We start from the raw sequence: 27,821 nt of genomic DNA, 5'->3' as shown, positions 1-27,821 counted from the left end.
AAGGCAAAGCACTCAAGAATTTTAACCATTGCTTCCCACGTGTACCGACCCGCAACACCTCTACGGCCCCTAGCGCTCCCGTAGGGGCAGTTGCTCGCACTGCGAGCGCGCACGCTCACATTCCAGCGCCCGGATTCCGGTCTCTGGGAGTGTGGGCGGGACGGGGCGGGGACGCAGCTCCTCCGGCCAATCAGGGCCGTGCGCCGGCCTGTCGGTGGCGTCCGCCAGCCAATCAGGACTGTCCTCCGCGCACCGCCTTGCTCCGGAGTCGCCACAGCAGCAGAACCACCTGAATCTGGAAGCCATGGAGAAGATACCAGTCGTGGGACTGGGTACCTGGAAGGTGGAGCGACTTCGCGGTTGGCGTCGTGCGGCGCCTTTTCGTTTTTGTGGCAGGCCCACTTCTGAAAGGAGCAGCCGGTGGTTTCGGGGTGGCTGTGTAAATTCGTCTGCTGGGAGCGTCCTCCAGCATTTCGGGGCGCGCTTTTCATTTCCCCTCAGCGGGGTTGGCCGGAGCGTCGCCCGGGCTCCCCTGGTCGCTTGTTACCGTCTCACTGGGCCACGGCGACATCCTCACTGGGCATCCGAAAGTGCCGGCTTCTAGTTTTATTCTGACAGTAATCCGGGCTGTCACTTGTGCTCCCTTTGGCAGCTGTAAGATCAGGGCGAGAAAGCAACGTCGGGTCTGGGACAGGCTGTCCAGCCCTGCGGGCTGCAGTTACGTTGTTGCAAAAGGAGGGAGCTCAGGAGACTGGTTTAATCCGAGTCCTGCCCGCATCCAAATAGCCCTCAGCCAAATAACACAGATAAGTCTTTCCTGAAAACAAAAGAACTGTTTTGCAATGCATCATACTCCTCGGTTTGAAAGGTCGAATTGTTTTCAGATTTTCTGAAAGTGGAGGTTTTGGCTGGGGTATATCACAGTGGCATTTCCTATTGAGGCCAAGTCGTAATAATTATTCATTGGTCTACTCTTCATCAATCTTAGCAGAATTTTGTCTGTGTTATTAAGGTTTTCCAAAGAACTAACGTCTGGCTTTAGTTGATCTTTTCTATTATATCTTTGTTTCCTACTTCATTGATATCTATTCTTTTTTTTTTCTTTTTCTACTTTCTTGGGTTCTTTTTCTAATTTAAGATACATACTTGGAGTGGGTGTAGCTCAGTGGTACCTCCTCAAAAAAAATATACTTGGCTCATTAATTTGCAGCTATTCTGAATCTGTTGCTTGTTAAATGAAGATAATTATACCGATATATCTCACAGGTGATGCTCAAGTGAGAAAGTACTATGTGAACTGCAAATCCTTTAAAAAAGTTTCAGTTTATGATATTGTGAGTCTTCTCCCATACTTCTTCCCTTAATTCTAGTCCCTTCTCTTACTTGTGCAACCCAGTTTACAGTGACCTTTCTCTTTTCTGGAATGCCATATTGGTTCCAGAAGCCAGATCATTTGTTTTGTTTTTTGGCATGTTCCCTTTAGTTTGGTAGATGATGTTTGTGTGAGTGTGTATCTTGTTTTACTGTTACAACCAGACACTACAGTGTTTGAGGGTAGAGGATGGGTATTATCCCCTCTGTGTCTGAGTTATTCATTCTGCATCTGTTTATCCCTTTGTTTGCTCATTCAGGCAGCACAGCACTTTTGCAGGCACTAAAAATACTTTTGAAAGTCGCCCCCCCCCCAAGAGCAAATGATTTGGAATTGAGGTTAGCTATAAATTCTTTTCTGACTTTGATATTCCCTAATTTTAGGACTAGTTCCAACTCAGTGACTTAATCTTTTAGATACGATTTAACTCTAGAGCTATTGTGAAAGGAGCAAATTTGGGTTGATTTCCTGATTGTGGGTGGATTACATTTGATTTGTTCATTTTTGCAGGCTGCTCCAGGAAAAGTGACAGAGGCAGTGAAAGTGGCAATAAACGCTGGATATCGGCACATCGACTGTGCCTACTTTTACCGCAATGAGGGTGAGGTTGGAGCAGGGATTCGCTGTAAGATCAAAGAGGGTGTGGTGAAACGGGAGGACCTGTTTGTTGTCAGTAAGGTAAGACTTCTTCTCAACTGCCAGGAGATTAGGCTCTAGGTCACTCAGGGTTTAGGAACCTAGATGGCTGAAATAGTGTGTGAAGAACTTTCCAGGAGCTGATGACTTTGTTATGTACTTGAACCAGCACTAAGAACCTTTACAGCTTAGTGACCATACTGAGTTATATTGTGTGTAGGTTTATTTTCTTCATTTTATTTATTTGGTCATTCATAGGGGAGTACACAGAGATCCACCCCAATTAATACTTCATTCATAAAACAACATTTATTGTGTACTAGACTTGGACTTCAGTAATGAGTAGGACAAAGTCCCAGCCCTCTTGACTTTCTACATGGTGATTCCCAAATTTAAAATCACCTTGCACGCTTGTTAAAATACAGATTCCTAGTTCTTCCCTGGATCTGCTGGTTAAGAAACTCTGGGTGTCGTGCCAGGTAAAGGTGTTGCAAAGGGAACAACCTGAGCCAAGGCACAGGTGTGAAACATTATGGTGGGTACAGGGAACCTGCAGAAGCTCAGTGTTCCTGGAGTCAAAAATTTTAGGGGAAGCAGACTTGGTCCAATGGATAGGGCATCCCCCAACCACATGGGAGGTCCAAGGTTCAAACCCCGGGCCTCCTTAACCCATGTGGAGCTGGCCCATGCGCAGTACCGATGCGCGCAAGGAGTGCCGTGCCACGCAGGCCCAGCGTAGGGGAGCCCCACGCACAAGGAGTGCACCCCGTAAGGAGAGCCGCCCAGCGTGAAAGAAAGTGCAGCCTGCCCAGGAATGGTGCCGCACACACGGAGACCTGACTCAACGAGATGACACAACAAAAAGAAACACAGATTCCTGGTGCCGCTGATAAGGATGGAGGGGGTCACAGAAGAACACATAGTGAATGGACATAGAGAGCAGACAACTTGGGGAGAGGGAGGGAAGAGAAATAAATAAAAAAATCTTAAAAAAAATTTTTAGGGAGCAGAAAGTAGTGAGAAACAAGACTGGAGAGGTGCACAGGGGCCAGCTCATAAAAGTCTTGGTCTGCCATTTGAAGGAACTTACACTTTTTCCAAATGAGAACCATTGAAGTCTTTTAAGCAAAGAAGATATCTATATATCTATAATCTGTGTATCTATATTGTTTGTGTTATGTGTCGGATATTGTAGCAGCTGAAAGAAGCTTAGCCTGTATTTGAGAGTGAGAAGACTAGAGGCAGGAGACCAGTTAGGACAGTAGTAGCAGGGCAGGTGGGAGATGAAGGCCTTAACTTGGACAGTGAGAGAGTGAAGAGAAGAGGAAGTGGATGTGAAGGAGAGAGAGGAGGCAAGCTCTGTGGAAAATACAGGGGGAAGACTAACATGGTAGGCAGTCAAGGAATTGATTTGCTTTCGACTTTGAAGCAGAATGTTAAATCCATTTCATCAAGTTCTAGCTGTCGTTCATGGGCTGTGAGACTTTAGGTTAGTCATTGAACTAGTTAGTCATTTGTAAAATGAGACTTTGGAGTTTATCACCTTTAGAGTAGTTTTCTAGGCCTTAGATCCCATTCCAAGATTCAATGTTGTTTCATAGAAGATTTACTTTTCTGTTGTACTTTAAGGTAATACATTTTTGTAATTCAGTATTACTATCGAAAGCTAAAGCAGAGGACTAGTATAAGTTGAACTCTAGGTGTGTACTTGGCAGGGGAGATAGGCCTAGAAACAAAAATTTTTCCTGAATAATTCTCAAGGTAGGAAGATGGGTAACTGAGGATTTCTAGTTAGCCTCTTAATTTGGGTACAGGTTACTCCTAAGTGGCTCATAGCCAGAAGTAGAACTATGTTCCTTATTTTGAAATTTAGAAACTTTGTAGAAATCTACGAAGAAAAATAAATTCCTTAGATACTCATTCCTTAAGAGACAACTGCTGTTAACAATATGATGTGTTTACTTTAACTTTTTTGTGTTTTTAAAAATTAATATATAGTGTTTGTAGTTTGTTTTCTTTTTTTAAAAGCTTAATCATCATTTTATTTTTTTAATTTCTTTCCCCTTCCCACCCCCAGTTGTCTGCTCTCTGGGTCCATTTGCTGTGTGTTCCTCTGTGTCCGTTTGGATTTTTGTCAGCGGCGCCAGGAATCTGTGTCTCTCTTTGTTGCGTATCTTGCTGCGTCAGCTCTCCGTGCGTGTGGCCCCACTTCTGGGCAGGCTGTACTTCTGTTGCTCGGGGCAGCTCTCCTTACAGGGTGCAGTCCTTGCCTGTGGGGCTCCCCTATGTGGGGGACACCCCTGTATGGCGTGGCACTCCTCGTGCGCATCAGCACTGTGTGTGGGCCAGCTTAACCATACGGGTCAGGAAGCCCTGAGTTTGAACCTTGGACCTCCCATGTGGTAGGTGGATGCACTATCCATTGAGCCAAATCCACTTCCATGTAGTTTGTTTTCATATCTTTTAATACCCCCCTTTTTAAGACTTTCATTAAATTTATTCATTTTTGTTTTCTCACTTGTGATAAAACCTTCAGATTAGTTTATTGCACAGTTAATAGAATAATAAGGGAAAAAGCAAATTACATATTTTTCTACTTAAAAGAGGTATTGAGGGAAATATCTAAAAATAATTATAAGGTAATGTGTATTAATATATTTTCTTAATTTAACCTGTGTGATTTTGATGCCTTAGTAACAGAGAAACTTTAACATGGGGTCTATTTAAGTGGGAAACACAATATAGACATTCTTCTGATTTATTCTCATATTCTTTCTGCCTGCAGGCAACTTTTAGTCCCAGGCAGTCCTTCCATCAAATACCTTATGGTATCCTGAACTTTCATTTAGGAGGACAAAGGCTGAAGGAGTCCAGTTTGGAAATCCCTCCCTGAGGCAGTCCTGGCACTTTCCTGAGGCTGATTTCACTTTCTCCCCTCAGAACCTGTCAGATTGTCATGTCGTCTTGTCTGGGATGTTTTTTTATCCTCCATATATTAGACTGGGGACTCCTGGAACTTTTCTGAGGGTGAATGTTGCTGTCCTCCCTTGAAAACTTGTCATATTGAATTTATTTTCATCTGGTCTGGGATTTTTTTTTTTTTTTTCTTTTGTCTTCCAGATACTAAGTTTCTGGGATCAAGGGTGAATTGTGTTGACATTGGATTTGTGGCTGTGTGTAATTGCTTTCTTCCTCCCTTTTGTAGCTCTGGTGTACCTGCCACAAAAAGTCCTTGGTGAAGAAAGCGTGTACCAAGAGTCTAAAGACCTTAAAGTTGGATTACTTGGACCTCTACCTCATCCACTGGCCCATGGGTTTCAAGGTGCAGTGCAGTAGGTGGCGAGAGCCAGTGTCAGGCCTTTTCCTTCCTTGGTCATACCCCCTAGTGTGGTGGGATGAGCATGAGCCAGCAGGCAGAGCATGTGGGCTCTAGCTGCATCAGCCACACTCTGGCTGCATAGGGTGGGCAAGCCTACTCATATCTCTGAGCTTGGATTTGAGGACTTCTGAGGCCTCCCCAGTTCTAATACTCTATGGTTCTTTCTTCTAAGCCAGCCATTTTTCCTCCAAGCCAAGAGGGTAGTCATTTTTACCCCCATAGGTCTTTTAGGTAAAAGCAGGCCTTAGACAGAGGAAATACTGCTGCTCAGTGCCTCTGCTTGTACCTTTGCTAAGTTCCCAGTGAATCCCCTGACCTTGTCTCTACTTGCCAAGTTCTGTCCAATTTGGGGAGTGACTACTGCCTTGCAATGCAGGAAGTATTTGGTTGTCACCTGCAGCTTGAGTCCAGCTTGCTATGGTGGTTGGTTGTTTTTCACTGGTTTTATCCTCTTTACTTAATTGCATCTCACACCTCCTCTCCCTTTAAATATTCCTCAGCTGTTTTTTTTTTTTCCCTACCTGGTTGGTGGTGGGTACTCTGCCTTAGTCTCATGTTGGTCCCAGTCAGGATATCCCTGCATAGTTGTCCAGAATGAAATGACAGCCTGCCTGCCCAAGGACTCAGTCTTGCAGTGGCCCTGTGAAATACAGAAGTCCTTGAAGGGTGCTCTTTCTAAGATAGAATGGGGGATCAGCTATTTGGGAGTCTCCTGGCTCTTTGGGGATCTCATGGTGTAGGCCACACTGTTTGTTATCTTTTCTGATTAAAATAACACCACCACCACCACCACAAAACACTTCATTCCCAATGTAGATTTACTTTAAGGCATTGATTTAATTTTAAGAGAGAATATAGGCACTCTATATCAATCATATTAATAGATAATAGACTATTTCAAAGATATAGAAATCATTTTTGAATCATTCACTCTTGTTTTGTGAGAGAAAACAAGACAAGAGTGAGTGATTAAAAAATGATTTCTGTATCTTTGAAATCAAGTACATTCAGAGAATACTATTTAAAATAATAATAGCTAATTATATAGCACTTAGTATTTACCAGGTACAGTTGTAGGTGTGTTGTATATATTAACTCAGTGAATCTTCACAATGATTATATGAGGTAGGTACTATTAATATCCCTATTGTATAGGAGATGAAACTGAGGCACAGGAAATGTAAGTAAGATTATATGTCAGACATTTGTTACTCCCTGACCCTCACTTTCTCAGCGAGCCCTGTAGTTGGACGGTAAAGTAGGAAAAGGACTAGATGATGCAACAGATTATGGAGTGGAAATCCACGAGTAATTGGTGTTACCTAAATAAAGCATAAATGCTTAGAAGGGGAATTTAAACTTCATGCAGAAATATTGAGAAATATTGACTCCTTGGGCCTTGCTCTTGGAGTAGTGGCAGTCATCTTACCTTCTGGCTGGTGGGAACTGGATACGCCTAGCACTTCTGATGACTAGAGGAGCAGGGGCCAAGGGTGAGGGCAGGATGGCATTCCTGTGGGACAGAGAGAAGAATCAATGTGGGAGGTGAAGCGAGACCGTTAGTTGCTTCAGCTCTGCATCCAGAATTCCTCTTTCATGTGGGCCAGGCTGGAATTACAGACATGCTCCCCAATATTACTTCAAAGTACGACTAAGTATCATTAAATAAATATGTCTGACACCGTTGGCCCTGTAACATGCTACAAGGGTTGATTGCAAATCAATACCTGCAATTGCTCTTCAGACTTTTACCATTCCAAGCCATTTCTCTGCTCTGGGACTCCTATGCACCTTTGTATTAATTCTGTCTTCATCATGGCAGGAATTCTAAGAAAATAAGAGAAAATCTCAACAGTGGAGTTGGGAGAAGGTTGACTGAGTTCTTAAGACATGAAGGAAGCCACTTTCCCCTCTGCTTTTACTTAGAATGATTATTTCCTGGCAGTTGACAAGGATTCAAGGTCTTCTTTTCCTTTCCTGTCTTGTGAGAGCTGGGCAGTGAACTTCAGCTTCAGCTTCCCTGCTGGGAGGAACTCAACAGACCATTTAGTCCAACTACAATCTGATCTTATAAAGGTGAAGACCAAGGCCTTGAGAAGTGAAGTTGTGGGACCAAGATGGGGTTGCTTAGTAATAGGGCCATGGCTTGGATCCAGGCTTTCTGACAAGTAGTCCAGAATTCTTTCCATACATCTTGATTCTCACTCTACTCATTCTCCTCAAAGGGGATGGATCATAAACTCCTCATAAGCTCCCTTTCTTCTGCTTTCACAGCCTGGGAGTAAAGATTTGCCTTTGGATCAGAATGGCATGATAATACCCAGTGACACAGACTACCTGGACACATGGGAGGTAAACTCAGCCACCCACCTGGCAGCTTCTTACATCCCAGCTGATGAATGTCTGAATAGGCTATTGGAAGAGCTTGAGCTTCTTGTGTTCAAGTCAAACACACCAGGTTTACAGTGTGAATTAGGAATGAACACTTAGTTGAAGAACTCAGAGACTCTTGTTACCTTTAGTGTAGTTTGGGTCATCTCTGAAACATTTGTTTTCAGGATAAACAATCTAGACCTCTTTTTCCTTTTCTTAACCATTTACTTTTTGGTGAAAACATATCACACCATCATTACAGAAAAAGGAAATCCAGAAAAGCATAAGAAACTAAAAATAATTTTTCCATTGCCCCAGCAGTAACCACTGTTAGTGTTTCCTTTAGTTCTTTGTTAAGCACGTTAGAATGATAACCTTGGCAGCTTGGCAAAATTTGGGTTCAAGAGATGAGAGAATCATGGAGGTCAGGTCACCAAGTTATAAGCAAGAGTCCAGAGGAAGCATGATGAGGCTTGAAATTAAGGTAGTGCCCATGGGAATCAAGAGGAGGTAGTGATGGATTTGAGCGATCGTAGTAGTAACTGATAAATGGGTGTGGAATGAGGACCAGGAAGATCCACTGATGATTCATCTTCTGATGGGGGCGACTCAGTGCATGTAATCTCACTAACCAGCATGGGGAGAAGAGGAGGGGAGGTTGGAGGCCTGGGAAGAAAGTGAGCTCAAATTTGAACTTGCTGGGTTTCTAGCATAGGCTGAATTCAGGAGATGTGTTTCTGGAGCCATTAGTATGGAATGGATAGGGAAAGCTGTGGGAATGTCTAGGACCATCCAAGGTGAGTGAAAAGACAGGGAAGCACCAGGAAGGGAGGGAATACCTGATTTTAAAAAATCAGTTGAAAAAGGTTAACTTAGGTGTCTGAAATAGCAAGACTAGTACCTTAGGTGTTCCAGTCCTTTCTGTCATTCTATATTGCTGCTCCTGAAAGATTGACCTTAAACTGTAGGTTATTTTGGAATAATGTATGTTCTGGCTGATTGTTGCAGAATTGAGGCAGTAACAAGTGCACATTGACTTATTGTCATGGGCCCCATGGCCACCAAGGACTTACTTCTGCCTATCTACATTGACACAAAGGCCAAACTCTCTCTGAAGCTGAGGGGCAGTCTTGCTGGTCAGAAAAGGGCACAAAGCTTTGGGTTTCTCTGTCCTCAGGTTTCCTGAAATGTTTTAAGTGGTGAGGGCATGATAGAAGACAGAAAAGCGACTATGCCTGAAAAGACTGTAATGGAGGTGGAAGGAAAGGTAGACAAATAAAACTTGTCTTGTACCTATTTGCCAAGCATGATAGCAACCGATAGAGTAATAGGAATAACAGCTAAAAATGTGTCGAGTGTTTGCTAAATTGCAACCGCTTGCTAAATGCTCTATGTGCATTATTTAACATAATCCTTAAAACAACCCTGTGATGTAGACAGTGGTACCCTCATTTTGCAGATGAAGAAATCAAGGCTTAATGGGGTCATCTAACTTGCTCAGGGTCAGTAGAGCTTGAGAGCAGAAATGCTTTTGAACTATCAAGTAAAATAAAAATAGTTGGTAGAGCCAGTTTTAGGAAACTATGCAAAGGAGGCAAGGAATAGGGATTATCAGAGGAACGGGCAGAACCGACACAACAAAAATAATCTTTTGTTTCCTTTGAGGGCATGGAGGACCTTGTGATTGCTGGGCTGGTGAAAACCATTGGGGTGTCAAACTTCAACTGGGAGCAGCTTGAGAGGCTTTTGAACAAGCCTGATTTGCGAGTCAAGCCAGTAGCTAATCAGGTGAGCTTGTGAATGGTGTGAAAGGGTTTAATGGATGTGGTTGGCTTTTTAGCTGTTAACTCCGTCTGGCTCTACTGGAAGTGGGAGAATGGGGGAAGCATGACATAGGTGTTTTCCTCCAGTGGCTGTCTGAAGTTGTAACTTAACGGTTGCAGTTAGATAAGTGATGGGGTAAATAGGCAAGTGACTTCTTTTTTTTTTTAGACTTGTCTGGTTATGGAGGTGATATTGGGAGGTAGGGTTTGTGCTCGAGTTTGTTTTTTCCACTTGAAGTTATGGAGTGAATCACCATGTCTGTTCAGACATGGTGGAGAGTCCTAGCAGACCCGTCGTTAATGATGGCGTTTCCTGTGAGAGTGTCTGTCAGGGACTTTCCCTCTCCTCTGTTCTCCAGCCTGTGAGGATTGGAGCCCTCTAAAGGATGCATAACGCAATGACTGCCAGACCAGGTTCCCAGACTCTGCCTGGACAGTTGTGTACTTTTTCTTAATGCAGAGAAAATGGCTTGTGAGGAAAGGCCTAGTACATTTTCTAGACCTACTGTCTGACTTTATAAATATGTTTTTGCAGGATTTTCTTTTACTTAAACTTATATTATATATAGAAAAGTGTACATGTAAGAATAGAAATGGATGAATTTTCTTAAGCGATCCATTGCTTTGTGAGCAGCGACCAGATCAAGAACTATAACACAACCAGTATCCTAGAAGCACCCCTTCTGTGCTCCTTTTTTTTTTAATTGGAGAGGTTGGCGGTATATAGAAAAATCATGCAGAAAATACAGAATATCCATAAACTTTAACATATTGCATTAGTGTGGTATATTTGTTACAATTGATGAAAGAGAATTTTATAATTGTACCATTAATAATAGCCCATAGTTTATATTAGGGTTCCCTGTGTTGTGTAGTTCTATAGTTCATTAAAAAAAAATTTTTTTTTCTAGTAACACATATACAACTTAAAATTTTCCCTTTTAGCCAATTCACATATATAATTCAGTGCTGTTAATTACTTCCACCATGTTATATTACCATCACCACCATCCATTATCAAAATTTCCATCACCCCAAGTAGAAACTTTGTATAATTTAAGCATTAACTCTCCCTTCTCTACCCCCACCCCGGCCTTTAATAACCTGTATTCTAGTTTCTGACTCTCTGAATTTGCTTACTCTGATTATTTCATATCAGTGAGATCATACAATATTTGTCCTTTTATGCCTGGCTTATTTTATTCAACAGAAGTCTTTAAGGTTCATCCATGTTATTGCATCTATCAGAACTTCATTCCTTTTCATGACTGAATAATATTCTGTTGCTTGTATGTACCCCATTTTGTTTATCCATTCATTGGTTGAGGGACACTTGAGTTGCTTCCATCTTTTGGCAATTATGAATAATGCCACTATGAATATTGATGTGTTTTCCTTTCTAATCAGCACCCTCTGCCCCTGCAAAGGGTAACCACTATTCTGATTTCTAATAGCATAGATTAGTTATTGAACTTTAATAGAAAGTAATACCCTATACTCTTTTGTATATGACTTCTTGCACTCAACATTATGCTTGTTTGGGTCATCATATTTGGATGTGATTGTGGATTGCTCATTCTTTTTTTTTTTTAAGAGTTATTTATTTATTTCTCTCCCCTTCCCCTGCCCCAGTTGTCTGTTCTGTGTGTTTATTTGCTGCATATTCTTCTTTGTCCGCTTCTGTTGTTGTCAGCAGCACGGGAATCTGTGTTTCTTTTTGTTGCATCATCTTGTTGTGTCAGCTCTCTGTGTGTGTGGCGCCATTCCTGGGCAGGCTGCACTTTTTTTCACGCTGGGCGGCTCTCCTTACGGGGTGCACTTCTTGTGCGTGGGGCTCACCTACGTGGGGGACACCCCTGTGTGGCACGGCACTTCTTGTGCGCATCAGCACTGCACATGGGCCAGCTGCACATGGGTCAAGGAGGCCCGGAGTTTGGACTGCGGACCTCCCATGTGGTAGACGGACGCCCTAACCACTGGGCCAAGTCCGCTTCCCTGCTCATTCTTATTTCTATACCACAATTTAGTTAACCATTCTACTGTTGATGGGCACGTAAATAGTTTCCGATTTTGGGCTTTTAAGAATAGAGCCTCATTTTTTTTTTCTTAATGTCAAAAAACCTTAAAAAATGTATGTATGTGGACTAATAAACATTCAGAAAAGTTCATGAATCCTAAAGTGCACGGTTAATGATTTTCCACAAGTGAACATACTCAAGTATTCAGTACCCAGAGCAAGAAAAAGAATATTCTTAGCCTTCTAGAAGCCCTTCTCATGTCCTGTTCTAGTCACTATCCACCCACAAAGACTTACCGCTACCCTGACTTTTTTTTTTTTAAGATTCATTTTTTGTTTATTTCTCTCCCCTTCCCTGCCCCCCTCCAGCTGTCTGCTCTCTGTGTCCATTCGCCGTGTGTTCTTCCCGTGTCCGTTTATATTCTTGTCAGCAGCATGGGGAATCTGTGTCTCTTTTTGTTGTGTCATTTTGCTGTGTCAGCTCTCCATGTGTGTGGCGCCACTCCTGGGCAGGCTGCACTTTTTTTGTGCTGGGCAGCTCTCCTTACGGGGTGTACTCCTTGCGTGTGGGGCTCCCCTACATGGGGGACACCCCAGCGTGGCACGGCACTCCTTGCGTGCATCAGCACTGCGCGTGGGCCAGCTCATCACCTGGGTCAGGAGGCCCTGGGACCTCCCATGTGGTAGGTGGACGCTCTATCTGTTGAGCCAAATCCGCTTCCCTACCCTGACTTCTCACAGTTTAGTGTTGCCTGTTATAGGCACGATAGATCCTGATTTGTGTTGGCTTTTTCTGTTGAGCTGCACTTCAAATAACTGACTAGGAAAGTTGTTGCCTGGTCTGTGGGGATGGGGTCGTCTGAGTGCTCTGTTTTCTAAATGGAGTCTTGAGTACCCAGGAATGTAGTGTTTGGGAGAGTTTTCAGAAAGCCAGGTGGGATTCTATTTTTTTAAATTAACTTTTTGTTGTAGTAATATATATACAACTCAAGAATTTCCCATTTTATCTACTTTCAAGCTTACAATTCACTAGTTTTAATTAAATTCATAAAATTATGGTACCATCACCAATACCCATGACTCCACCTTTTATGTCACCTCAAACAGAAACTCTGCATGTGTTAAGCAGTAACTCCCTCTTCCCCTTCCATCCCACCTCTCTTCTCCCTGCCCCTGATTACATTTATCTATCTACCTACCTATTTATTTATTTATTTTTCATTTAAAAAAATTTATTGAAGCATATCACTCACACATAAGCATATATAAACATTAAGTGTATAATGATAGTTGTGAACTTACAAAACAAATATACATAGCATCATACAGGACTCTCATAACTCACCCACCACCAATACCTTGCATTGTTGTTAAACATTTTAAACTAATGATTACAGAGCTCTGTCAAAATATTACTAACCAAAGTATTTCCCCAACCCACCCTATTATTATCTTTATGTCATTTATATATTAACATACATAAATAATAAGTGTATAGTAAACGTTGTAGACTTAGAAAGCAAAATGCATAATATTATACAGGGGTCCCATACATCAACCCTCCACCAACACCTTGCATTGTCATGAGACAGTTGTTACAGATTAAGAAAGAACATTGTCAAAATCTTACTACTACTTATATTGTCAAAATCTTACTACTAATTATAGTCTTTATATTTGGTGTATTTTTCCCCCAAGCCACACTATTATTTTTTTAAATATATTTTTTTAATGACAAGTTGTAAACTTATAAAATAATCATGCACTGTGCAGAATTCCCAAACAACATCCATCCATCAACACACCACATTGTGGTGGAACATTTGTTGCAGATAAAATAATATCATCTGATTGTTACCACATCCATAGTGTACATTTGGCACACATTGTCCATACTGCCCCATTATCAACACAGTACATCTTTGGCATAGATGCAAGCATATTACATTATTACTGCTAACCATAGTCCATAGCTTACTCCAGCTGTATTTTTCCCATGCTTCTCCACATTCCCAACACCCTGTAGTAGTGATATACATTTGCATTAGCTCACAAAGGACACTCTTTACATCTGTACCATCAACCACAATTCTTGTTTTACTGTTCTATTCATTTCCTAGATTATTCTCTAGCATTCTGTCTATTGGCATTTATATCCCTAGACTACCATTTTCAGCCACATCCCCATTTATAAACTAGCTGTTACTCACTATATGTTACCATCCACTCTATACATTTCCACACTTTTACATTAAAGCTAATTAAAACTTCTACATACATTAAACTTCAGTAGTTCATCTCAGTCCTCCTCTTATCTCCTTTAAGAATCCACCACCTACCACCAGGTCTTGAAGATATTTTCCTACAATTTCTTCTAGAAGCTTTATGGTTCTTGCTTTTATATTTATATTTTTGATCCATTTTGAGTTAATTTTTGGATAAAGCGTGAGATAGGGGTCCTCTTTCCTTCTTTTGGCTATGGATATCCAGTTCTTTCAGCACCATGTGTTGAATGGACTGTTCTGCTGAGCTGTTTGGGTTTGATAGGCTAGTCAAGTCACTTGACCATACATGTGAGAGTCTGTTTCTGAATCATAAATTTGGTTCCATTGGTCTGTGTGTCTGTCTTTATGCCAGTATCATACTGTTTTTACCCCTATAGCTAGGTAATATAATTTAAAATATAATTTAAAGTCTGGAGATGAGAGTTCGCTTTTCCTTTTTAAGATGTTTCTGGCTATTCAGGACCCCTTACCTTTTCAATTTTTCATTTTTCCAATAAAAAAAAATGGTGGAATTTTTTTTTGGGTTGCATTGAATCTGTATGCCAATTTGAGTAGTACTGACATCTTTATAATATTTAGTCTTCTAATCCATGAACATGGAATGTTCTACCAGTTATTTAGGCCTTTTTTGATTTCTTTTAACACTGAATTGCAGTTTTCTGAATACAAGTGCTTTACATTGTTGCCTAAATTTATTCCTATTTGAGTTTTATCTGTCATATTTTATTTTCCCTACTTTTTTGACACTTTCTGATGCTTTTACTGATATAATCTTCATTTCTAGACTCTCTTCCAAGCCTTTTTCTCCTGTTTTTTCTTTTCAGGCTCTAGCACACTCTTTAGCATTTCCTGAAAATGTGCTCATTTGCTTTCTTAATATGCTTAATCTCTTTAGCCATGTCATTGAATTCATTAAGGAGATTTGTTTGAACATCTTGATTAGTCGTCTCAACTCCTTTATGTATGTCATCTGGAGGCTTATCTTATTCCTTTAACTGGGCCATATCTTCCTGTTTCTTGGTATGGATTGTAATTTTTTGTTGATGTCTTGGCATCTTGCTTACTAGAGTATTTATTCTGGGTGTAGTTTTTCTCTTTAGTTTAGGGCTTTCTGCCCTTTCTCCCTTGCTGGTTGTGCAGTAGCAGCCAAGGATGTAGTTGGTGCTATAAGCTGTGGAGGCTCAGGCTGCCCTCATTGCCCCAGGGACCAATGAAGCTTCTCTCAACTTTCTCCTTTGCCAGGGGTAGGACAGAGTCACAGCTGTATGGAATAATTCAGGGCGTGCAGGCCTAGACTGTAGTTGCCCAGAGAGACTAATGAGGCTTCACACCCCTTTCTCCACTTCCTGGGGCAGGGATGGAGCTGCAAGTGTGGGCAGCAGTCTATGCAGTGCAGGTCTAAGATGACTGCAGTTGCCCTGATAGACTTATGATTATTCAGTCTTTGCCAGCCAAAAGTACCTGTAGTTACCTGGATAGGCTAGTGCAGGGCCTGCCAGCCTCTTCCCTACCAGAGGTGGGGCTGAAGCCTCGTCTAGGGCTGCAGGCGATCTGGGTGAAAGAAACCGGTTTCTACTGTCAGTGTGATTTTTGGTTCTGGCTTCCCCTCAGGCTGGGGTGTAGTAAAAATGGTGGCTACCGGCCTCTTTCTGATGTGGACAGATTCACACCGTAGCTGTTCCTAGGGTTATACCTTAGCCAGCTGGGTCTGTTAGTCATTAGCCAAAATCAGTGGCCAACCATCTCCTCCTCCTCTGTTTTTGGGAAACGGAGTTTCCAATTCCAGCCACAGAATAGCTCCTGGGGCACTTGCACTGCCAAAGTAGGATAATCACCAGCTTCCATGGCTTGGCCGGTAATTTCCTGGAGAGGCTGGCGCAGGTTCCTCCAGCTTCCTCCTTCCCAGTGGTGGGACTGGGGCTTAGGCTAGACCTGCAATCTCAACTGGATGGAAAAAAGCTGGTCCCTACCAGCACTGTGATTTTCAGTCCACCCCACTTCCCCTCATGCCAGGCAGGAAGTTAAGATGGCAGCTGCTGGCCTCTTTCTGACTTGAACAGGCTCAAACTTTAGCTGTTCTCAGGATTATACTTTAACCCGCTGAATTTACTCATCAGTAGCTGAAATTGTTGCCCAACTCTCTCTTCCTTCCCCATTTTTGGGAAGTGGAGCTTTCAATTCCAGCCATGGAACAGCTCCCGAGGCGGCTTGTGCCTCCAGTGAAGGATGGGCACCAGCCTCCATGGTGTGGAGCACTCTACTCACGAATCTTCTCTGCAGATGGGCAGTCTCCTCCTTCCATTCCTTCAAGGATGTGGCAGGATGCTCTTCTGGTCTCCTGGAGCCCCCAAACAGGTGCTTCAGCTAGCTCCATATAGCTCTGGGTGTTTACTAGTGGCCTTGTAGCAGGAGTTGACTCTAGGAGTTCCTTACTATGCCTCAATCTTGCTGGTTCCCCTGGTTACCTTTAATCTACCATCTGTCTCTATGAAGTTTGCTTCTTCTAGATATTTCATATAAGCAAGGTCATATAATATTTGTCTTTTTGTGTCTGACTTATTTCACTCAATATGATGCCTTTAAAGTTCATCTGTGTTGCAGGACACATCAGAACTCCACTTTTGGAGGCTTTCCTAATTGATGATTTTCTGTGCTGTGCTCAGCATGTTTCTGGAAACCTGCCTTTCCTCTCCTCAAAGGCACCATTGGCTATTTTCTTTAATTCACTATAAGTAAGCGTTTATTTTGGTCCTGTTGGGGATTGAATCATGTCCTTCTCAAAAGGCATATTCAAGTCTTAAGCCCTGATCCTGTGGGTGTGAAACCATTTATCAATAAGACCTTTGAAGATGTAATAGATAAGGCACGTCCAGACTGAATGAGGGTGGGCCTCCATACAACATGGCTAAAGTCCTTATAGCAAAGGAAATTGGACACAGAAGGAGGAAGCCATAGGCAAAGCAAGAAGCTGGAAGTTGGTAGAACCGAGAAGAGAAAGGAAAAGATGCTGACATGTGCATTCCCATTTGACAGAGAAGTCAAGGACCAAGGTTCACCAGAGCCAGCCCCAGAATGTCACAGTCTTCAGGGAGAAAGTATCATCTTGCTGATACCTTGATTTTGGACTTCTCATAAACTCAAACTGTGAGCCAATAAATTCCCTTTGATTAAGTGAACCTAATGTATGGTTTTTGTTTTATAGTGGCAGAGAACTTGGCAAAATTGTGTTCTGTTCTTAGATGGAGGGCAGAAGTTGCAAGCAGTGGATTTAGACATTTAGCTGAGGGAATTTTCAAGATACGTATGGAAGGAATACAGCCTGGTTTTTCCTTGTAGCACATATAAAAAGCAAGGGGAAAGGGATAAGCTGAGAATGAAACTCTTAAGCACAAAGGAGCCAGAAATGGATGAATTTTAAAAATTTCAGCCTATCCATGTTGCAGAGGCCAGAAGAGGCTTTACAGGGACCTCACTGAGCTTTCAGGAAGTGAGTCCCCAGAGGTCAGGGCTCCATGTGAGGGTTTAACTGAATAACCCTTTGCTAAAGAGAGTATGGCTGAACATGCATCCAGTCAGCCATTTCGCTGGAAGTCAGGTTTGGAAATGCAATTATCAGGAAGGATCTGTGGAAAATTCTATTGTCTGACTGAATCTACTTGAACTGTATGTAAGCTGACAAGGTTTTTGTAAAATTGGTATGAGCAGAACCACTGCCACTCTGGACTGAAAGGGACAGAAAAGGGATGAATTAAAGGAAGAATGACTTCAAGGGCAGAACTACGGAAGCAAAGATCTGAACTGAAGAGCTCTCCTCCACCCAAGAGAGTAGGCTCACCCATGTGTGTGGAAAGGGCAGGCCTGCCTTGCACTTGGAGGGGGCTGGCCTTGTGCTCTGTTGTTCATGGAGAGTGCTGCTACCCCAGTGCTTGGGAATGGTTAGGGCCTGTACCCTGCTGTTCACAGAGAGCCTGGCTGCCATCCCAACATTTGGAGGGGGTGGGGCCTGCAACCCAGTGTTTAGGAAAACTCGGCCACTGTGCAAGCACTTGGAAGGGATGTGGCTGCTACTCCATCAGTCTCAGAGGACAAAACAGCCATCCAGAGCTGACTCTTAGATCTTGAAATCTAAAGGAATTACTCTTCTTGTTTCAGACTTGTTTGGGACCCATGACCCTTGTTTTCCTTCCACTTTCTACCTTCTGGAATGGCAATCTTTGTACTATCCCTGTTCCATCTTGTATATTGTAGGCAGGTAACTTGTTTCCTAGGTTTCACATTGTATTAGTCAGCCAAAGGGATGCTGATGCAAAGTACCAGAAATCTGTTGGGTTTTATAAAGGGTATGTATTTGGGGGTAGAAGCTTACAGCTAGCTACCAGGCCCTAAAGAGTCCAGCTCAAGGTACCGTAAGAGGTACTTTCTCACCTAGGTCTTTTGCCATCTGTTGAGTAAGATGGCAGGCGATGTCTGTGAGAATTCAGCTTTTCTCTTCCTCTTAAGGCTCCGTGGTCCCAGCTTCTTCTGATATCAGCTGTAGGCTGGGATAGGTCTTGTCTTTTTCCTGGGGCTCATTTCTCTCCAGGCTCAGCTGCTCTGGTCTTGCCACAAGGTCAACTGTAGTCTATCAGGCTATCTCTCTTCCCAGGGCCTCTGCTGTGTCAATGGAGCCAGCTGTGTTCCTCTTAGTTCTCCTATGTGTTCACTTCCTGGGGCTCCAGCATTAAAACTCCAACTCTCCGCTGCCCTGTTGTTTCTTTGTGAGTCCCCATCCACCAATGGACTCAACATCTTACTGGTGTGGCCCAATCAAAGCCCTAATCATAATTTAATCAAGTAAAAGTTAAACCTCTGAAGTTAATACAATCTAATATGCCTAGAGGAACAGACCGGTTTACAAACATAATCCAATATCTATTTTTGAAATACGTAAACAATATCACTGCTACACACATGTTCATCATACAGGAATTTTGCCCCAGGATGGACCACACCCAAACCAATTTTGATAAGATACTTACTGTTATTCTAAGGTTTAAGGTTTTTGGGATTGTTGTAATGGTATGAATGTATGTGAGAAGAACATTTTTTTGGGGGGATACAATGGGCAGACTGTTGGGGATTGAATCCTGTTCTCCACAGAAGGCATGTACAGGTCCCAAACTCTGGTCCTGTGGGTGTGAATCCATTTGTAAATGAACTTTGAAGTTGGTATTAGTTAAGGTGAGGCCAAACTGAATGACAGTGGACCTTGATCCAATATGACTGAAATCCTTATTAGCAAAGGAAACTGGACAGAGAAGCAAGAAGCTGCATGTAAATGGAACCCAGAAGAGGAGGGAGAAGATGTTGATGTGTGCATTGCCAGGTGATAGAAAAGCCAAGGACCATGAATCACTGGCAGTCAGCCCCAGAATACCACAGTCTTCTAGGAGAGTGCATTACCTGATGCCTTGATTTTATTAATATTATTAATATTATTAATTATTAATTATTATTATTTGAGGTACTGGGGCTGGGATTGAACCTGGGACTCATATGTAGAAAGCAGGCACCCAACTGCTTGAACCACATCTGCTCCCTGATGCCTTGATTTTGGACTTCTTTCAGCTCGAAACTATAAGCCAAGAAATTCCCATTGTTTAAGCTAACCCATTGTATAGTATTTGTTTTAGCAACTTGGAAGTTAAAACATGTCCACTTATAGTCTGGAATTATACATGAGAATTTAGAGAATGTGGAGGAGACAAGAGTCCTGCCCTTTAACATTTCTTAAAATGTTAGTGGTAGTCAACTTAGAGCTTGTATTTTCACATGTAGTGCCCTGATTTCATTCATTCATTCACCAGATATTTATTGGGCATCTTCTGTCTGTCAAGTGCTTTTTCTAGGTGTTGGTGATAAGAGTGTGAACCAAACAAATACAGGATAAACAAATTCTGCCTTCACTTTGGGCTTACAGGTAGACATTAAGCAAATAATCAAAATATTCAAGATGTCAGATGATAAATTTTATAGAGTCTAATAAAGGATACGCTGTCCTGCCTTAGTTAAGTAAGAATTCCCTTAGGAGGGTGCTGGGAGCTATTGGAGTGTTGCAGTTTTAGAATAATGTGATCAGGGAAGGCCTCATGAAGAAGGTGATATTTGACTTTCAAACAACATAGATATACCTTAAGCTTACAGATTTTACAGCTGGCTGGAATCTGGGGGATCACTTAGTCCTAGAAATGGGTCATGTAGCTAGTCAGTGACAGAGCCAAGATATTCATTAGCTCTCTCAACTTCTTTAGAGCTTTTCTAATGTACTGTCAGTCTGAATTTTTTTTTTTTTTTTTTTTGGTAAACTATGATTCTGTTTGTAGATTGAGTGTCACCCATATCTTGCTCAGAAGAATCTTATTAGTTTTTGTCACTCCAAAGAAGTCTCCGTGATTGCCTACAGTCCTTTGGGTGGCTCGAGGTAAGCCTGTATCACTGGTCCTATTAGTCATTTCAGTTTTATTAGTCAAGGATAGCAGGGAAAAGATGCCAGGTCCTGATTAGGACAGTTAGAGGAGGGCTCAAGGGAGGTGTGCGTAGGTTATGGAAAACCCCAAGGGAGTTTGCAGGTGAAACTGTTAACAAATTGAGACTCTTTGGGATAAAGGGATGGAGCTGCTTCTGGAAGCCAGGAGAGTGTCACGTTGAGGCACTGCCTCAAGAGGAGCAGTGACTTTTTGAGGGGTGTAATCAGTTTGAAGGGATCTTTTTTGCTGAGTTTTTGACTCTCCCCTTTGTCTCTCTTTTGTTGCATAATTATCTTGCTGCATGACTCACTTGTGTGGGCACTGGCGCACTATGCAGGCACTCAGTTTGCTGCGCAGGCCCTTGGCTTGCCATGTGGGCACTGGCTCGCAGCGTGGGCAGCTGCTCACCACACAGGCACTTGGCTTGCCACACAAGTACTTGGCTCACCATGCAGGCACTTGCACGGGCATTTGGCTCACAGTGTGGGCACTTGGCTCACTGTGCGGGCACTCAGCTCACCATGCGGACACTTGCATGGGCACTTGGCTAACCGTGTGGGCACTCAGCTCACCATGCAGGCACCCACACGGGCACTTGACTTGCTGTGCAGGCACTTGGCTCATCATGTGGGCACTCAGCTTGCTGTGCAGGGACTTGGCTCACTGCATGGGCATTCGGCTTGCCACGTGGGCACTGACTCGCCGTGCATGCATGCCCTTTCCTCTTCTCTTTCCCCAGAAGGCCCCAGGGATTGAACCCGGGTCCTTCCATATGGTAAGTGGAGACCCCTGTCACTTGAGCCACATCCACTTCCCTATCCTCTTTTGCCTGGACAGATATTGAGAGATGGTGACTGTCATGGTCTTCAGAATTTCTTGCAGTAAAGATTCTACATCTTCACAATATTAACTCTTTCATAGTGTTTAGTCAACTTTTCTGAAAGTTATTTCGTCCTCAATAAACATTTTTTGATGATACTATAGGCACTATGGCAGGTCCTAAAATAGCAGGCAATGAAATCATAGAGTGCTTAAGTGTCCGAATTTACTGTTAGGCTGGATTCCAACAGAGGGGCATACCAGAGCCCCTCTAATTGCTTTAGTTGCTCAAATATTGCCACCTTGTTCTTGAGGAAAAGCACAAAATATATGTGAAAAGTGATTTTGTGCCATTGCATTTACCAAATATTTATAGATGGTGGGATTTGGGATTTCTCTGTATTTGGTTGAATTTCCCATGACAAGCATGTGTCATCATCAGAAAAAATAAATCTATCTATATATTTTTTCCATTTTGGAGAAATATTTTTTTGACCTTCTTACTCACTACCCCGAGTTTTCTCTCTAGGCAAGGGGTTGACCTGATGGATGATCCTATGATTATGAAGATTGCACAGAAGTACAATAAGTCTTCAGCTCAGGTATGTGACTGTAGGGCTGTTTGCTTAGCTGAGAGTGAACTTCATGTCCACCTGGAGTCATTGGACTCTGTGGAGGAAGGCATTAGCACATTCCTGATGGATGAGTTGATGATTAATTAAAAATGTCAAGGGATTATCAGTAAATTGGTTACAGTTGTATTCTCATTAACTCAAGCCACTCACTCTTCCCTCTTTGTCCATTTAGATTCAGAGGACGATTTTCTCCCTGTAGAGTTCCTAGGCAGTCTCCCTCTGCCTCCACCCACTGACTTGCTAGCAAGTGTAAAATGGAACAGAGAAGCAGTTGATTAAAACCTTCCTTGTTCTAATGTCAGGTTTGGGGTACTAGACACATGTTAATGAATTCTCATTAAGGCATAGGCAGGTCCTTTGACGTCCTCTTTGGGCCAGTGGCAGTCATTACAGACATCCTGTACAACTGTTCAGAAAAATGCCAGTCTGATTTCTAAAGAACTTCCTTAGGAAAGTTCCTAAGACAGCTCCTGCTGCCCCTGGTTTTTGGACTTTTGCTGCATAGTAAAACTTCATAATGTTAGGAAAATAGCTTAATTTTGACTTCATATAATTTCCCTTTGTATGATATTAGATTTTATTTCCCTTGCAGATTTTAATCCGATTCCAGATCCAGAGAAATGTGATAGTGATTCCTCAATCTGTCTCAGCGAAGCAAATTCAAGAGAATATCCAGGAAGGTGTTTTCCTTCTTTTATTTGGAAGGGTTTGAGATCATTTATTAGTTAGGGTGGGCAAGATATCATAACAACCCCAGGATCTCTGGACTTAATACAGTGGAGGTTTACTTTTCTGTTTATAATAGTTCACTCTAGGCTTGATGACCAGCTGTCATTCAGGGATTCAAGGATCCAGGCCCCTTCCATCTATGGCTCTGCCCTCCTCCAGGGCCTTGGGATCTTCTCCATTATCCCATGGATGGGGAAAGTTGACAGAGATGTCATGTGGGAGACTTTTCTGGATCAGGCTTGGAAGTGGCACTTATCACTTCCACTCACATTGAACTGGCAGAGTCAGTCATGTGGTCATAGCATACTATAAGGGAGGCTGTGATGTGGTCTAGTTGTTTGCTCAGGAGGAAGGTGGCTGCCTTCAGTGTTTTATTGAAAAAGATTTTCGGCCGATGGGGTTAACTGCCAGGGCAGATGGCCCCTCTTTGGAAATGGTGTTTATGTGTGATGAATCTGGACTCAGATGGGATCTCCCTTCATAAGACTTTCATGCTAATGTGCTGGAGGTGCAGTTAATGTTGGGGTTTAAGATATATTTAGGGGATTTGAATCTCTGGACTGACAATGTGATAGCCAGGTCCTGAGCCTCAACAGACTCCAGCACCTACAATCTGATCTATTGGACTTACCACACTCAGCTAAGATGGAGTTGAAGAAGGACAACCACCACACCATGGAGCCTAGAGTGATTACAACTGAAAATGGGAGGATGGCAGCCAGCATCCATGTGGAATCTGAGCCTCCTCTTGACATAGAGGTGCAATGGACACAACCAATCCAATGTCCACATAGAAGAGGTGGCATTGGATTGGGAAAAGTGGACATGGTGGACGATGGGTATGGGGAAAGGCAGGAAGAGATGAGAGGTGGAGGCGTCTTTGGGACATGGAGCTGCCCTGGATGGTGCTTCAGAGGTAATCACCAGACATTGTAAATCCTCACAGGGCCCACTGGATGGAATAGAGGAGAGTATGGGCCATGATGTGGACCATTGTCTATGAGGTGCAGAGGTGCCCAGAGATGTACTTACCAAATCCAATGGATGTGTCATGATGATGGGAACGAGTGTTGTTGGGGGGGGGGGGAGAGGGGGGGTGGGGGGGTGGGGTTGAATGGGACCTCACATATATATTTTCAATGTAATATTATTACAAAGTCAATAAAAAAAAATAAAAAAAAAAAAAGAAAAAGATTTTCGATCCTGACTCTTCTGGTTACTTCTGAAAGTTAGGGATGAAGCCTGACTGTATAGGTATCTTTATTTGGTAGAATATGTATAAAACACTGAGAGGCAGTGGTCCTTTGGGGGCAATATTTTTTACCTTAGCCAAAGAACTGCAGAAGTATATGAAATTGTTTTTACCTTGAGGAGAGAGTGTGTAGCACAGTATTTAAGAAGATGGACTTGGGATTCAGCAAGCCCAGCTTGCCACTTAATAGCTGTAAACCCTAATTTCTGTGAACCCCAGTTTCTTCATCAGGAGAATGAATCAGACTACTTATCCCATAGGATTGTTGTGGGGATTAAATATAATAATGTATGAAAAGTGAATTAGTCTAGTGCCTGGTATATAGAAGCTCTTGATAGTGTTAGCTAAGTGTCATCATTAACATTGTCATTGAAGTCATCATGAAATATTTCATGGATGATAGACATCTCAAGTAGCCCACACTCATTAATCATGTCAGCATAGACTTGTGTGAGCTTGGGGTTACCTAGGCAACTGGGTCTTCTGTAGACATAGTTCTCTAATACCCAGAAGTCAGCTATTGGGTAGGCCTTGGAGGTTCCCACAAGCTCCTTGAGGGCACTGCTGTATCCCTAGGGCTGGTACAAAACAAGTGCTCACTAAGGATTGATTGATTGACCTGTCTTTGGCAGTTCCAGTATCCTCAGGCTCATTGTAGATATCAGGTTGGTTGGGGTGGGGCAAATGTGGCATTTGCCAATAGTAGAGGCAGGATTCCCAAGATGAGACCTTGAGAAAGGGGCAGAGTACCTCTTATTGCTCCTACTACTCTTCCTGCTAGACGGTAGTCAGTGGGTACTATGACCCCCTGCCCACCTCCCACTTGTATACTCTTTACACTTCTTATCCTTCCTGAGGTGTCCTGGTCTTTAAGTGGTCTAGACCAGCTAGAGGTGACTAGTCCACTCTTTTTTTTTTTTTCTCTTTATATATATTTTTAATGTTATATTAAAAAAATATGAGATCTCCATATACCCCCCACCTCCCTCACCCCACTCTTCCCACATCAACAACCTCTTTCATCATTGTGGGACATTCATTTCATTTGGTGAATACATTTTGGAGCACTGCTGCACCACATGGATAATGGTTGACATTGTAGTTTACACTGTTCCCCCAGTCCACCCAGTGGGCCATGGCAAGACATACAATGTCCAGCATCTGTCCCTGCAGTACTACCCAATGATGCATATAGGACATGTTAAATTACACCAAAAATGTATAAAAGTCTATAGGCTAAAATGTAAACCATAACATAAAACATGAGATAACTAAAAATTTAGAAAATTGTATAGTCTAAAATATGAACCATAATGTAAACCCAAATGGAACCAGTCTACTCTTAAGCCTGAAAAGTATAAGTTTGGCTAAGCTGGAACTACAGTTCTTGCAGATGGCTTCTGAGGGACCTCTTGGAATTATGCCTTAAATCTCAACAGCTGTTAGAATCTGTCATATGGCAGTTGACTGTCCCACATGGGGGCTGAGGTAAGTAGGCTCTCTACCTCTTGCAGCCAGTATTCCTAGGCATACCTCCTGGAAGGAGTCCCTCCAGTGTGAGGAATCCTATATCCTGACTATCCACAGAGGTTCATAATTGCATGAGGAAGCGCAGATGTTAGCTGGATTGTATAATATAAGGGCTGCCCTACATTATGCCATTTCAGCTCCTCATGCCATGGCCATGTGGCTGGAGATGTTCCTCAGGAGCCTTGGGTGATGGCCATAATGCCCTGTGTCTTTGCCTTAGTCCTGCTGCTGACTGAGGGGAGAGGCTGTCCCTGGACCAGCTGCTCATGATCAGACTTGTGTGACCCCAAGTGACCCAAAGCACTTGTGATCTGATGGACTGAGTCAGAGATCAGAAATGGCTTACGAGGACCAACATGGAACACCAGTCATATCAAGAGGAATACAAAAACTGAGACAGGCTCTTACCAGCTTAGGTGCTGGGCAAACAGTATCAAATGCTTTGGTCTTACAGAGTACTGGCCCTCAGGTGGCAGAGCTGCTTGGCCGAGCCAGAAACCTTCTCATCCAGCCCCAGAGCAGTGATTTAGTAATGCTCAACCCATTATTTATAGAGACCCTTAATTTGTAGGGACTCTTCTAGAGCTGCTCTCTTTTTCTTTAACCCCCTCCCTCCTCTTCTTCCAGTCAAAATTCCTCTTTACTCTGTGTGGCTGATTTCTCCTAGACAAGAGGATAGTGAGTCTCCTGTGGGGTAGGGGTTGGGGTTCTGTGAAGCATTTCGGAATCACCTGGATGACCTTTTCCAGACTCTGTACTGCGTCTTCTTTTTCTTCTCTATTTCTCTAATGAGCAATCGGGTTGACACTGACTTGAGAAAACCATTAGGCGGCTAGTTTAAGAGTACTATTTTAGAATGAACAGAAACTTAAAATAACTAGTTTATATTGTTAAATGGATACCACTGGAGTTAATAGTCCCTGGGGTCAGATGCCTCCCTACTTGGTGGGGTTGTGTGGATCAAAATTTTTTTTTCTATTTTTAGCAGTGGGAAAAATTCTTTGCTGTACCTTTTAACTTTTCCCATATACCCTTTCCTCCTATCATATGAATGCAGTATTGTATCCCATCTTTCCGGGGTTTCCTAACCGTCACTTAGGCTAAACTAATACTGATCTAATGATCAAAGTCAAAGTGCATTTTGGGAACCTAGGTGTAGGGGAAGTTTCAGGTGTCTAATGAAGTGTTTTTTTTTTTACATCTTGGTGTCCCCTACAGGGAGAGTGCACTGCTTTTGCACGTAACAGATACTCAAATAAATGTTAGTTGAACTGCATTTCCTATGAACATTTTCTTTTTGTTTCAGGTGTTTGGTTTTGAGTTAACAGAACAAGAAATGGGTGACATCCTCAACCTAGACAGGAACTTCCGAATGGCCACATTCCCCATGTAAATATAGCTCTTTTTACTTCCTTTTGAAAACAGAGAGAGAGCAATATACAGACTGGATGATTTTTTCCTGAGTAGGTATTGTTCATACACATTTTAGATCACTAAATGTAATTAGATTGCCAAATCTTCATAATTCTTTCCTGTTTGATGATGGGCCACTGAATAAAGCCAAAGACTCATTTCACACACTTAGGGAGTTAAAAAAAAAATGTAACTATAGCATTTAAAAAGCTTTTCTTGGGAAATGGACTTTGGCCCAGTGGTTAGGGCGGCCGTCTACCATATGGGAGGTCCGCAGTTCAAACTCCGGGCCTCCTTGACCCGTGTGGAGCTGGCCATGCGCAGCGCTGATGCGTGCAAGGAGTGCCGTGCCTCGCAAGGGTGTCCCCCGCGTGGGGGAGCCCCACGCGCAAGGAGTGCGCCCGTGAGGAAAGCCGCCCAGCGTGAAAAGAAAGAGCAGCCTGCCCAGGAATGGCGCCGCCCACACTTCCCGTGCCGCTGACGACAACAGAAGCGGACAAAGAAACAAGACGCAGCAAATAGACACCAGGAACAGACAACCAAGGGAGGGGGAGGAATTAAATAAATAAATAAATCTTTAAAAAAATAAAAAAATAAAAAGCTTTTCTTAAAAAGGAGAATCATTCTTTGTTTCGACTTTTGCTTTTTTTTTCTCTGTTTTTCAGAACTACAGATCACAAAGACTATCCCTTCCATGTACCGTACTGAGGATGGCTTCTGTCTTCCTCATTTCCTTCGAGCCCTCATGGATTGATGTTGACTGTCCTGAATTTCTTTTCCATTCTGCCTCTACAAAGGGCTCTGCTCACAGTGACAGAGGCAGCTTTGGCTACTGATAGGAGGAACAGAGTTTGATTTGAGTGGTTCCTACCCTAAGCAGAAGACTTTTTCTCTGAGAAATGGGAAGAATTCCATGTGTCTTAAGTGATGTGGAGCAGGTCCAAAAAGGAAGAGTTGTAAGAGTGGGGATTGCTGTGTACTACAGTACCCAACAGTGCTATCGTGTGTGTGTGTGGATGGCTTCCTAAAACTAATAAAGAATGTTCATGTAA

General features: G+C 42.8%; 1 protein-coding gene across 2 annotated transcripts; it reads left to right on the top strand.

Annotated features, from left to right (window-relative positions):
• Positions 1–274: 274 nt before the first annotated feature.
• AKR1E2 (aldo-keto reductase family 1 member E2) lies at positions 275–27,821 on the top strand. Of its 2 annotated transcripts, XM_012522885.4 has the most exons (10): positions 275–343; positions 1,883–2,050; positions 5,214–5,330; positions 7,662–7,739; positions 9,426–9,548; positions 20,248–20,345; positions 21,740–21,812; positions 22,438–22,527; positions 26,663–26,745; positions 27,435–27,821. In XM_012522885.4, the coding sequence occupies exons 1-10, from the start codon at positions 305–307 to the stop codon at positions 27,475–27,477; spliced, it is 912 nt and encodes a 303-aa protein (XP_012378339.2). In that variant the 5' UTR covers positions 275–304; the 3' UTR covers positions 27,478–27,821. The 2 variants fall into 2 exon arrangements, with proteins under 2 accessions (XP_012378339.2, XP_023442831.1); XM_023587063.3 differs by lacking the exons at positions 7,662–7,739; positions 26,663–26,745; positions 27,435–27,821 and having other exon boundaries at positions 22,438–23,648.

This window comes from Dasypus novemcinctus, chromosome 20 (assembly GCF_030445035.2).
Source record: "Dasypus novemcinctus isolate mDasNov1 chromosome 20, mDasNov1.1.hap2, whole genome shotgun sequence".
Classification (NCBI taxonomy): Eukaryota; Metazoa; Chordata; class Mammalia; order Cingulata; family Dasypodidae; genus Dasypus; species Dasypus novemcinctus.
Note: the sequence above shows the minus strand (reverse complement) of the source record. Positions and strands in the feature narration are given on the sequence as shown.